At 38.6% G+C, this 12,740-nt stretch overlaps 1 protein-coding gene across 2 annotated transcripts in view; it reads left to right on the forward strand.

The window, feature by feature from the left end:
* Rpi (Ribose-5-phosphate isomerase) overlaps positions 1-1,810 on the forward strand; it is a 139,224-nt gene extending 137,414 nt beyond the window's left edge. The window contains exon 9 of one of the 2 annotated variants that reach the window (XM_067135517.2): positions 1,659-1,810. In XM_067135517.2, coding sequence (XP_066991618.1) covers positions 1,659-1,729 — 71 coding nt within the window. In that variant the 3' untranslated portion in view covers positions 1,730-1,810. The remainder of the gene's footprint in view (positions 1-1,658) is intronic. The other variant, XM_067135519.2, reaches the window with a different exon arrangement.
* The last annotated feature ends 10,930 nt before the right edge of the window (positions 1,811-12,740 follow it).

Here is a 12,740-nt window from a genome sequence, read left to right on the forward strand (position 1 = left end):
GAGCGCTGCTTCGCTAGCATTGAAACCGCGTTCAAGGTAATGACATGAAAGTCGACAATCGTTTCATAGTGCCTTGTAATCCTGTCCTTTTGTTGTACTTTCAAGCTCATATTAATGTTGAGTTTTTCAAGTATTAAAGAGTATAAAATATATCCACAAATATATTTACAAAAGACGTGAGTGCGCTAATCTGCAAATAACAAGCGACGAGGGTTTACTTCACTATGGTGAAATATCTAGCTTTCTGAACTCCCGATATGTCCAAGTGAAGCTGTTTATAGAATATTTTCCTATCCTGTCCTGAAGCTCTACTTCGAGTGGAGTTGTAAAGCACAGAACTGATTGCATGGTTTAATTTAAATAAGAATCCGGCGACAAGAAGTCCCTACATATACCCAGAAACGCCAGATCGTTATGTTTGAAAAATTAATAAATGCGTCTGGGAAAAAGAATTAAGCCTGGGAAAATAATAGGTAGAATGTCTAACGTTTCCCCAGTGGAATGAGAAAAATATCATCTTCACTTGCTGTTACTTCACGTAGTAGGTGCCACCTGTTTTCAAGGTATGAAGACAGTCTAAAATGTGTGCCATTCTACATTCAAGGAAGCAGCGATGGGACGTAGGTTAATTCAGACCGATGCTGAATGGCATCGTTATCTACGCGAAGTGTCAGTTTTTCAAATGCCATTTTAATTGTGGCAATTATTTTTCTTCATTTGTATATTTCAACAATGTGATTCAGTTGAATTTTGGGATACTTTTACAGATTCTCTTAGTGAAGATTACCTATGTCTTCATAACCAGCAAACAGCTATCAACTGACTCTCCGCGACATCAGTAAGATGACAAAATTACATGGTTTTTCTCCTTCAACTTTCGGGTTACCAATTATCAGTGACTTGCCACATACAACAAAAATTCATCATGAATGAACTTATTCACACTATGCAAGATAACAATAATACATACTTTATAGATGGTCCTGGCGGTAATGGCAAGACATTCGTGTACCAATGTCTCATAAAAGAACAATAAATGTAGTGTTTAAGGAGGTGATCTAACAGCACTAAATTTCAGAGACAATGGACGTAAAGTTCTCTGCATATAAGTACTAAACACTTCAGTCTATAAGATAAGTTCTGGAGTCTGTATTTAGCCACTGGAAACTACATATAACAAATGCTGTCATTGAACAGTTTTTAAAAGCCAGAAAAATATACTTTACCGAACCAGGGTCTTAGTATTCCGTTGAATTTCAACGGGTTAAGCCTAGCATTATTTACACTACATCCAACAATACTATACCTATATACCAGGTCATTAGGTAACTGGCTTTTCACTAAGACGGGCGCGGTAGAATCCTGGCCAAAGCATGTAAGATTTTTGAAATGAAAAGTCACGTCCCAGTTGTTTGGACTTCTCACGTAAAATTGGGGCACGGTGGCTATGAGACGTCAGCAGTCACCTAAAATAAGGTTGGTTTTTCCGTTATCATAGAGAATGTGTTTAGAGTAAACCTAATCTACCTTCTTCCATTCGAAGAAATGGTCAGCTCTTAAGGAAAGTTTATCTTTCATGGGTTGAGTTTGGAAGTCTTCATCTAGTTTCTGAGTTCATGAGGTCTATAAAAATAAATCTGTTTTGATCTTGCTTTTAGGTAAAGGTCTTGCCATCAGGAGATCTGTGGATTTCGAAGAACATGGCGATCCCGAGAAGTATGGTCTCTAATTTTTCTTCGATCGCCAATAATAGCCCAGAAGATAAAACGGGAAACAAGAATAAGATCATCGTGGAAGGGACCATCTCAGTGGTATTACTATTACAAAGATTGATATGCTGAATATGTAAAAATAAACTGTAAACACGCAGAAGATATGCTATTGCGTATTTTCTAAAAAACAAACCCGTGGTGGAACCATTCACTGCCCTACCAAGACAAATGCTGCCCATACAAATGCACTCATACCACAGCTTCTTAGTTGGTTTCGTAAGACTGAATATACCCTTTTTCAGTCCTTCGTCCAGAACTGAAATTCCTGAACTGTCCGGTAATCGAAACTGCAGCCATCGGGTAAGAGTCAATCACGCTACCCCTAGGCCAAGGGGATGCCTTCTTAAATGAGAATGGCTTTAAGAATGAGATTGTACACAACAATCTTATATTGGTACATTTCTAAAGAATGCATAATTATATAAAATTCACTGCCCTTCAGTTGTATATCAAATGGGATAATTATGATAATACCAGGTTATTAGGTAACTGTTGGCATATTTTCCGAGTTGTCGTCTTCACCTTGCATCACGTAACATAGCCACTTCAGTGGATCGGTATAGGTCTTTCGATATGAAATTCGCGGCTTCATATCCGGATTCTTTGAAGGGCAGAAAGAGTTCCAGTTCCTCTGCCATCCAATAAAGCAAAACGAAAGTCAAAACTGATACATCATCATTATCATCATCATCGTCGTAATCATAATCATCATTCAATGTTGTGCAGGTTTCCACTTGATCGCCCTCCATTCTTTTTTGTCTTCCGTTTTCCTCTTCACTCTTTTATAGCTCCTTTCGTTCGGTTTATAACGGCTGACATCTGTTATCTTATTCCTCCTCTGACTCTCTTTTCCGGCACCAATCCTTCGATTATCTCCACCAGCAAGCATTCTGTCCTTAAACAGTGCCCTATCTGTTCCTTTTTTCTATTCTTCACGATCTGTAACGTGCTTTTTGCTCTCCAAATCTTTTTAACACCTCCTCATTCCTCACTCTATCTGTCGTATTGATCTTCCCCATTTTTTACCACGCCCACATCTCGGATGGTTTTAATTATTATTCTCTCATCCTCTTTGCTAATCGTCCAGGTTTCTGTCTCCTGCAAAGCAACGCTCCACACTAAGCAGTTTGACAGATGTTTCCGTAAGTCTTCATTCAGGCTACCACATGCAGTCCTTTCTTTCTGTTAAAAAACTTTAGCCATTGTTGTTTTGACTCCGATTTCTTGTCCTCACTGCATGTCTTCTTTCATCGAGCTTCCCAGATACTTGGAAGCCAATACTTATTCTATTTCCTCATGCCCTATCGTGTACTTTACTATTTTCTCCTTTAAACTAATACACCATCCCATGTACTGTATATTATCATATATTTGCAAATAAGTCCATTAATACTACGCAAAGTACTTATTGGCGTGCATTTTCCTTTCTTTGTGCCCACATTTCTTTCATTGCTGGGGTTGTACGTTAATTAAGACCACGGCCGCCGAAAACCTTCGATGTATTAGTGCGACGTTAAACAAGTAACAAAACAAAATATATTTCATTCTCTTACCGTGGGCTCCTTTTCTGTCATCAGACCAAGTTGTTCCAGTCTTCTTTCTTGTTATTTCCTCTTGGTCAACTTGCCATTTGTGAATTTTGGATCTGAAGATTACCCGGTTTTGGACCTATGCTGGTGTAATTCCTGCCTGTTTTTTTATTTCGGATCGGATCTGATTTTCCATCTGTTTTGTCTTTACTCCTGCTTTCATAGAATTCGACAGTTTGTTTTGTAAATATGTCTGGTTCCATTCTTGCATAAGTCCGTAGAATCTTAAGCTTCGTTTTCTAATGTCACTGTGAATATTGGTTTATTGTTTCATTTCCTGTTTGTCTATGAGCCTGTATTGTCCATATACGAGTTTTGGACGGAGAATGTTTCTTATGATTTTGCGTTCCTTTATCTCAAAGTCCTCAATGTCTGCTTTTCCTGTTCAAAATCAGCGTTTCTGTTCCATAAAGATATTCTGGTTTAATGATTGTATTGCAGTGTTTTAGTTTTGTGTACTTCAAAATAAATTTTTGTCTTAGTTTCCATCTGTTGGCATGTAATTTCGTTGGTTTTATTTCATGTCCATTTTCATGAATTGTTTCAATAAGATATTTAATTTGTGATACTCCTTCAATTTTGTCATATTTTTTTTTCTCAATGAGCCATGTTGCCTTTTTGTTCAAGGTCATATATTCTGTCTTTTCACAAGATAATTGGAAGCCGACTTTTTCAGCTATTTCTTTCAGAAGTTCATTCTGATTTTGGGCTGTTGAACTGTCTCGAGTTAAGGTTGCTAGGTCGTCTGCAAATGTTAGGAAATCTATCGCTAATTTTCCTGTGCCTAAAGTGATAGTTTGGTGAATTTTGAGGACTAATTTCTATTTGAACTATTCTTATATAACTTTTGTCAAGGACGCATTTATCGTTCATTATTATTAAGAGCAAAGGAGAAAGTCCATCTCCTTATCTTACTCCCGTTTTAATTTCAAAGCGATCTGAGATTTCCCCCATGAATTTAACCTTGGTCTTCGCGTTTGAAAGTGTCTATTTCATGATTGAAAGAGTTTTCATGTATAAATCTTGTTCTTTTAGTATTTGGAAAAGTGATTCGCCATCAACTGGTCATAGGATTTTTTGAAATCAACAAATATGCAGAACAAACTTTTGCTACAGTTCTCTGATATCTTAGCTTTAGTTTCAAGATTTTCTCTGACATAATCGGCCTGGTCTGAATCCTGCCTGATATCCTCCGATTTTTGGTTATAGTTGTTGTGTTATATCGAGAAGACTTTGCGGTATAATTTTGTATGCAACTGATACCAATGAGATTCCTCTGTAGTAGTTTACATTTGTTCTGTCTCGCTTCTTGTGTAGCGGGTGAATTAATGCATTTTTCCAGTCTTCTGGGATTTGTGCTGTATGCAAAATATCTTGCATGATTTTGGTATTTCGTTTATGGTGTTTGAGCCTGCTGATTTGAGGACTTCCGCTATGATTCCATTTTCACCCGATGCTTTATTGATTTAAAGTCTTTTGATCTATCTTGCGACTTCTTCTTTATCTGGTGGTAATGAATCTGGACTGGAACAGCATTTCCTCAGTTTAAATTGTTACAGTTGATTTACGGTAGCACGTTAATGCCAATAATTAACTGTATCCCTCGAAACGGTGTTGTATACAATGTGATTTCGGTTGCTGCAGCTCCAAATAATTAAGTTTATTCAATTTTTAAATGTAGTTACTCATTTATTAGCGTTTAATTACAAAGGCGTGCAAACGCTTATTGCTGCTAAAGTTCTGCGGTTGAATAAAAGAACTGGCACAAGCGCACAAGTATTGTTTATAAATACATTAAAGAGACCACCATATGTCACGAGACCACACCTTCAGTTCATTAGATCATAAGGTGACTCAAAAATCTGATCTTGGCAAGCCAAATCCTGATATCTTATTTGAAATGGTTAATAGGGTCTAACAATTTTCCAAACATATATAACTTGGTATTCTGTATGAATATTAAGCAATTAATTTTGAATTTATTCACTACGCATGACGTCATAATATTTGTATCATGGCAACCATAGGTTATTGGAGTAAACAAACTCAACACACTGTAAAATATCGCCAAAATGAGATATTCAAACTCACCAGAATTGAGATCTCACTAAAGAAATCACTAAAATATACTGCCGAACACAGCACAATGAAATCTAATTTAAATAATCCTGAATAATAATAATAATGAATATGACAAATCTTCACTGAATGTGAATAGCGCCCTCTATCACACTGTAGTAGTAGTAGTAGTAGTAGTAGTTGTAGTTCTTTTTTACAATTGGCTTTACGTCGTACAGACACAGATACAGTAGGTCTTACTGCGACGCTGAGAGAGGAAAGGCCTAGGAGTTTGAAGGAAGCGGTCGTGGCCTTAATTACTGTACAACCCCAGCATTTTCCTAGTGTGAAAATGAGAAACCACGGAAAACCATCTTCAGGGCTGCCGACAGTGGGGTTTGAACCCACTATCCCCCGGATGCAAGCTCACAGCTGCGCTCCCCTGAACGCACGGTCAACTCGCCCGGTAGTAGTAGTAGCAGTGTCAGTTTCAATGTTCGAGAACTTTTCAGTTGTTTTGATTGATTGTAACCTGCAACCTTCTTGTGTGTATCTTGCTCCTAAGATTTTCCTAATGATCTTCCTCTCTTCTTTCTTGATTTCTTCAAGTTCTTGCTTTCTGTTGAGTGTCAGTGTTTCACTTGCGTAAAGGAATGTTGGTTTTATGACTGTGTTGTAATGCCGAAATTTTGCATGTCTTGACATGGATTTTTTGTTGTAGATGTTTTGGACTACCTTAATGCTCTTTTAATTTTTTTGGAGATGAGTTTGTTGTGAAATCTTTTCTAGGCCTGTCGGTTCGATAAATTCTCCAAGGTATTTAAAGTAAGGGACTCGGTCAATTGTACCATATTTTGTTCTCAGGCTCTTGGTATCTGTCTTTGAACATAAGAATTTAGTTTTCTCGGACGATATCTGTAGTCCCACCTTTTCTGCACTTTCTTTAGTATCTCGAGCTGTTTAACGTCAGTCTCCTCATCCTCTGTTAGTATCGCCAGATCATCTGCAAAAGCGAGGTATGGTATGTAGAAGTTATCTTTAGGAAAGCCCAGTCGAATTGGCTTCAAAAACTCACATTTCTTGCGTTCTTTCTTCCGTTCTTCTATAACCTTATCTAGGACGACGTTGAACAGAATAGGAGAGAGTGCATCACCTTGTCTCACGCTTGTTTGAATGTCGAAGGGTTCTAAGATTACCCCCCACACATTTCACTTTAGATTTTGTGCCACTCAATGTTTTTTTTTTTTTTTATAAAGCCCGCCTGGTGGCCATGATCATTAAGGCGTTGAAGTCTAAACTATCCGATACTGAGGTCAGCCGGTTCGAGTCCCGTTGTTCGAAAAACTTTTCACTATGAGAATGTTGGCCGGCAGGGTAGGGGAGGTGGTGGTATAAAATTTCTAATCACTAGATTGCATGTCAAAGGTCTGGATTAAATTCCAAACCTCTCCGCAGTGTTCATATGGAGTGAGGGCATATGACGCTGTTGATGATCATTCGTCTGTCGGATGGGGGCGTTAAGCCTTGAACAGACCCCTTGGTGCTATTCGACAGGAGTAGGCCATGTGCCGGCACCGGGTTTCACGTCATTCATTTCATATCATTAACTCCTATGATGAGGTTGACGTCAGGAAGATCATCTGGTCATAAAACCCGCCACGACAGATTCATCTCACCTGATACCCGACCCCGTAGAGAAACGGGACAAGGGTTCTCGAGTTTTGGGATCTAGTCCCCTCTCTTCTAGAATTTGGAACAGTGAGGGCCTGTAGATCGAATCGTAAGCCTTTTTGATATCTACAAATGTGCATACGAGGGGTTTTTGTCTGAGAGCTCGCATTACTATAGTTTTGAGGTTAAAAATGTGTTCGAGGCATGACCTATTTGGTCTGAATCCTGCTTGATATTCATCTAATTTGGGTTCTAATTGCTTTTGTGTTCTTTGTAAGAGACATGTTGATAAAATTTTGTAGGTGCCAGATACAAGAGAGATCCCTCTATAATTACTTACATCTGATTTGTCACCTTTTTTTATGTAGTGGATGGATTAGAGCAATCTTTCAGTCATCCGGGAGCTTTCCGTTTTGCCGAATGTTTTGAATTATTTGTGTAATTTCTTTGAGCGAATTTGGGTCTAAATTTTTCAAACGTTCAGCTACAATTCCGTCCTCCCCTGATGCGTTGTTGTTTTTTTCTTGCTGTGCGAATACTGTACATTTCTTCTTGTGTTGGTGGTGACGAATATTCTAGTGCAATTTCTGGCTGTATTTTCTGAAATCTCTCTGTAGGTTCTGGATAATTTAAAAGCTGTGAAAAATACGTGGCTAATTCCTGGCAATTTTCTTTATTTTTTAAGGCCTTTCTACCATCTTGTTTCCGAAAGCAAAGATTATGTGGAGAAAACCCCTTAATTTGGTTCGCGAAAGTCTTGTAAAAACCGTGTGTGTTGTAATTTTTGAAATCGTCTTCAATTGACTTCAGTTGATCGTTAACGTATTTCCGTTTATTTTATCTTGGAATCTTAGATGCTTGTTTTCGAACTTCGAAAAATGTCTTCTGTGCTTCTTCTGATTTGTTGCAATTGTAGTTTTGAAATGCATTTTTCCTTACTTCTAGTGCGCTCTCACATTCTTGATTCCACCAAGGGTGTTTTGGTTTCTTGTGAAGAGGGGTGAGATCTTTCGCCGTTTTGATGATCTTGGTTTGAGATTTCTCCCAATTCTCTGTAGGTTGTTCTTAACATTCTTCTGTTATTTTGGAGTCTTTGATTTTGTGTGGATCAAATTTTGGGATCACCGGCGTTTCCTTTTTGAATTTTCTTTTGGTGTGAATTTTATTTTGATCCTGGTTAAATAATGATCCGAATCGATATTAACACCTCTGCGCACTTGCACATTGTGATTTCCTTTTGATAAACGTACGCTATTGCCACATGATCAATGTGAAATTCTCCTAAACAGTGGATGGGTCATCGCCATATCTTTTGTTTTTGGGGATTTTTTCTAGGTGAATTTAACATAGTTTCCAAGTTGTTTTGTTGGAATAACCCAATGGGACTTGTGCCATTCTTATTGGTCCACCTGTGTGCCGGATAGTCTCCCACTGTCTTCCTGTATTTTCGTTCCCTGCCAATTTGTGCACTGAAATCACCGAGTAGAATTTTTACATCATCTTTCGGGATTTTGGCCATCTCTGTTTCAAGTTATTTCCAGATTATTTCCGTTTTCTCGGGCTCTTTTTTATTGCCGTCATTTGTTGGTGCAATGGATATTAATAAAGGTGTATCTTTTGCTGGTGTGTTTGATTCTTAAAGTCGCAAGTCTATTGTTGATGGATTTAAACTCTTTCACAGATTCTAGAACTTTTTTGTCTACAATGAAGGCCATGCCAAATAGTGCTGCTTCTTGTTTGTCCCACTTTTGAAGATTCTGTAATTATTGTAGTCTACCGTTTCTGAATCTGGGAAACGTGTTTCTTGCAGGGCCAGAATTTGGATTTTCTGCTTCGTGAGTTGTGAGATTATATAGGTAGTTTTCCCGTTTGAATCAATGTCTGAATGTTGAAAGTGCCAATGTAAGTGTGTGCTTTCCGTGAATGCCGGAGCACTCCGACTTGCTCTCTCGTAGAAGTCCAAGCTCCCCAGAATCCGAATGCTTGGTTGCCACTTTAGCGTGGGTTGATCATCCACCTGGGGTAATGATGTCTTTACTTATACGAATCATGATTGCTGTAAACAATCTCCTAGCTTTCGCTAGTGGTGTAGAACCAGGGATTGTTAGTTCCTGGAGCATGTTTACAGCCACACCTCTGGTGAACAGACGCTGACCACTTTGCCGCTTGCTATTATTATTTCCTAGTAACAATCGTAATTCGATAATTTCCAATTGAATATTCTTTCAGACACTGGCAGATCTTAATTAGTTTTTTGTAGAGGGTGTTCTTCGTCCCACAAAAGTTGTTGACCATCATGGAACATGTATTTTACGCTTTCGTACCGGGGCTGCCGTATCGTGGATGTCGAGCCATTGAAGCTTCCGAGCTCAGGATATTCTATTCTGTCCGACACTGCGTTTCCCTCCCATCTCACCTTCTATTATCAGTTGTATCAGGCTGTATTTGTCATTTTGGAAGATGTGCCCAAGGTAGGGTGCTTTGCAGCGTGTTACGAGGATTACTGCAGGACTCCGCATAGTATCTCAGCAAGCCGGAGTGCCTCGTCGTTGGTGACACGGTATACCCATGGGATCTTCAGTTTCTGCAAATACACTCACATTTTAAAAACTTGCATTCGATTAATTAGTGAATCCTTTTGTGTCTAGACTTCGACACTATGGTCTGTAAAGCATGTAAATGTGGAAGATTATTCCTCTTTGAGCTGAGTCGTAATGCTGCAAGTATATCCCGTAAATTAATTCGAAAATCGTAATTTTAACTCACCTGTTTGAAGTGAACAGATATGATCACACCGCCGCAAGCTATCCTGGAGATGTTACGGTACGTATAGGAAAATATAGGAAACACTTCCTAAATTACAGGCAGAATAGGAATCGATCTTTGGGCCACACCGCACCCCTTTTAGGGGTCTTACGACAATAGAACACAGAACCAGGCTTGCTATTAAAAAAACTGTAATAAAGATTTCTTAAATTGTTTCCAAGAGTTAGACAGAATTAATCAACCAAAAGAGCGAAAATTTTACAATTATATTAGTGTGCCTATCAACAGTTTAAAGACATTTAAGAATAGAGATAATTTTCACATTATACTTTGTCTCTCGCAGGCTCATCACTGTCAGGTGACAGTCTGTAATAGAATTTATTACCAAAAAATTAAATATTAAAAAAAAAAAAAAGGAAACAGGCAACACCATATTAGAGTAGGTTGGGACCTTTACCCGGAGAGTTCCCATTTCCGGACACTCCTAACGTATCGGCAATTTAGTTTGAACTGTGCACCGGAAGTGTTTCCTCAGTGACTTACTAGATGGCAGCATGCCGTAGTGGTGGATGTTTAAGTGACGAGTGTGTGACTGCAAATGTATTCTGAAAGATAAGATTGTATTGGTTTATTAAAATTCATTTTGAGAATCTTTGCTAGGTGTTCACACTTTGCTCTGCTTATGCCCTCGATGTTAAGCTGGCATATTTTCATTGAAGGGCCAATGTTACGAACTTGAGGGCCCTGAGAAGGGCCTCTAGGTGTGATTCTTCTCCGTTTTCCTTGACCGGGAGGTCGTATACGAGAGTTCGGTCTCATCTTATTCTGATGTTGCTCACTTAGCACCACCCGGGGGACATATGTAGGTTAAACCTACGGACATGAGCAACAGTGGCAACAGCAATCCTTATTACCACATCATCACATCATTGAGAACCCATGCAAATGCCCAGATAGTTTTTCTCTTCCCAGACGGCAGTGGAGGATGCTAAATCGAATTAGGACCGGCCAAGGTAGATGTGGAGCCACTCTCTTCAAATGGGGATGGAAGACATCACCGCAATGTGACTGCGGACAAGATGAGCAGACAGTGGATCACATTGCATTTGAGTGTCCTTTGCGTGGTTACAGAGGCTCTATAGAGGACTTAAACTGTGTCTCAAACGAAGCTCTTCTCTGGCTATTAAATTTTGACATGGAACTTTAGCTATGAACTTGAGATGGTAGTTGTATATATTGTATATAATATTGTATTCATCATACGCTAAATAAATAAATAAATAAATAAATAAATAAATAAATAAATAAATAAATAAATAAATAAATTCATTTTTAAGCTTTCTGCTTAATACAATTCTGTAACATTGTTTAATGGGCCTAATATTAAATACCATAGTATGTTAACTTTTTAATAACATTAATAGTTGTTAATATTTGCTTTTATAACGAAGTTCTTTGATTAAATTTGTTTGTTGGGAAAACTAAAGACGTATTAGGAAATAACTTGCGAGGGAGCCCCGAGATTTCTATTGCTTAGAGCAGCCATTCCCAAACTGTAGTCTGCGGACCGCTGTGGACTTGCGACGATAATCCAAGGGTTAAAAAAAAAAAAAGTTGTAAGTACTTAAAGAGCGAAATTTTATTGTACACACACAATTCATATGAATTTAGTAACTATGTCTTCACTGTTGTATAACTTACATGCAGTATATGTAACTCTTAACTTGGCCGATAGATAGTGCAAGTTAGCAGCAGAAAAAGAAGAAATAGTACAAGGCAATGTAAGTGATGTAATTGTGAGACACTTAGAACTGCTAGTATCCACACTCAGACCGTATTTTCGGCCTCTGATTGAGAAATCTCGTGGATTAGAAACCTCTTCTCTGAAACTTAACATGTACTGCCCTCCCTTGAGAAATAAATTGAAGTGTGATATGGGGGGAGAATCAGATGGAGTGGCATATTAGCTCCAGGAAGTTCAATGAATATATCACAACTTTGATCGAATTTTGTGTCCATGATGTGCCCTATACCCGACAATTGATAGAAAAGAAATTCTGCGTTTAATACCTTTCATGACAACATACCCGTGTGAGTGTACCTTTTCCGCTCTCACACAAACGTAAACGAAATACAGAAACAGAGCTAATGTAGAGGCTGATCTTCGGTTCGAATGACGACGCTTGTAAAGCGCTTGGTCTTTGGAAAACAGCATCATCCGTCCCATTGTTCCAACAACCGCAACAAGTGAATCTTTTCAAGTAAATTTCCAGATCCAAACTGTTGTACCGAGCTCGATAGCTGCAGTCGCTTAAGTGCGGCCAGTGTCCAGTATTCGGGAGATAGTAGGTTCGAACCCCACTGTCGGCAGCCCTGAAAATGGTTTTCCGTGGTTTCCCATTTTCACACCAGGCAAATGCTGGGACTGTACCTTAATTAAGGCCACGGCCGCTTCCTTCCCACTCCTAGCCCTTTCCTGTCCCATCGTCGCCATAAGACCTATCTGTGTCGGTGCGACGTAAAGCAACTAGCAAAAAAAAAAAAAACTGTTGTAGTTATTATCCAAGTGTCACACTTTTATAATTTATGTGCATATGTCTTTATGTACAAGGAGTTAAATTCAACTTTCAAAAAAGTAAATATTAGTCCTAAATTATACGAATAAACTCAAACATATTATCATTACAAAATTCTGCTTTTTTTGTTTCCTGAATGCAGTAGGTATGTTCTGTGGCTAGGGGTTCCTTGGTCATGCGTGCGATATGTTCAAGGGGCCCCAGAGAGACAAAAATGTTGGGAAACCCTGGCCTAGAACCTTCCAAAGGGTTTAATCCGGCACTAAAGGTGCTCAAGAAAATTGAGGTTCAAACACAAGAAAGACAAC

The sequence above is a fragment of the Anabrus simplex genome, chromosome 1 (genome assembly GCF_040414725.1).
Source record: "Anabrus simplex isolate iqAnaSimp1 chromosome 1, ASM4041472v1, whole genome shotgun sequence".
NCBI lineage: Eukaryota > Metazoa > Arthropoda > Insecta > Orthoptera > Tettigoniidae > Anabrus > Anabrus simplex.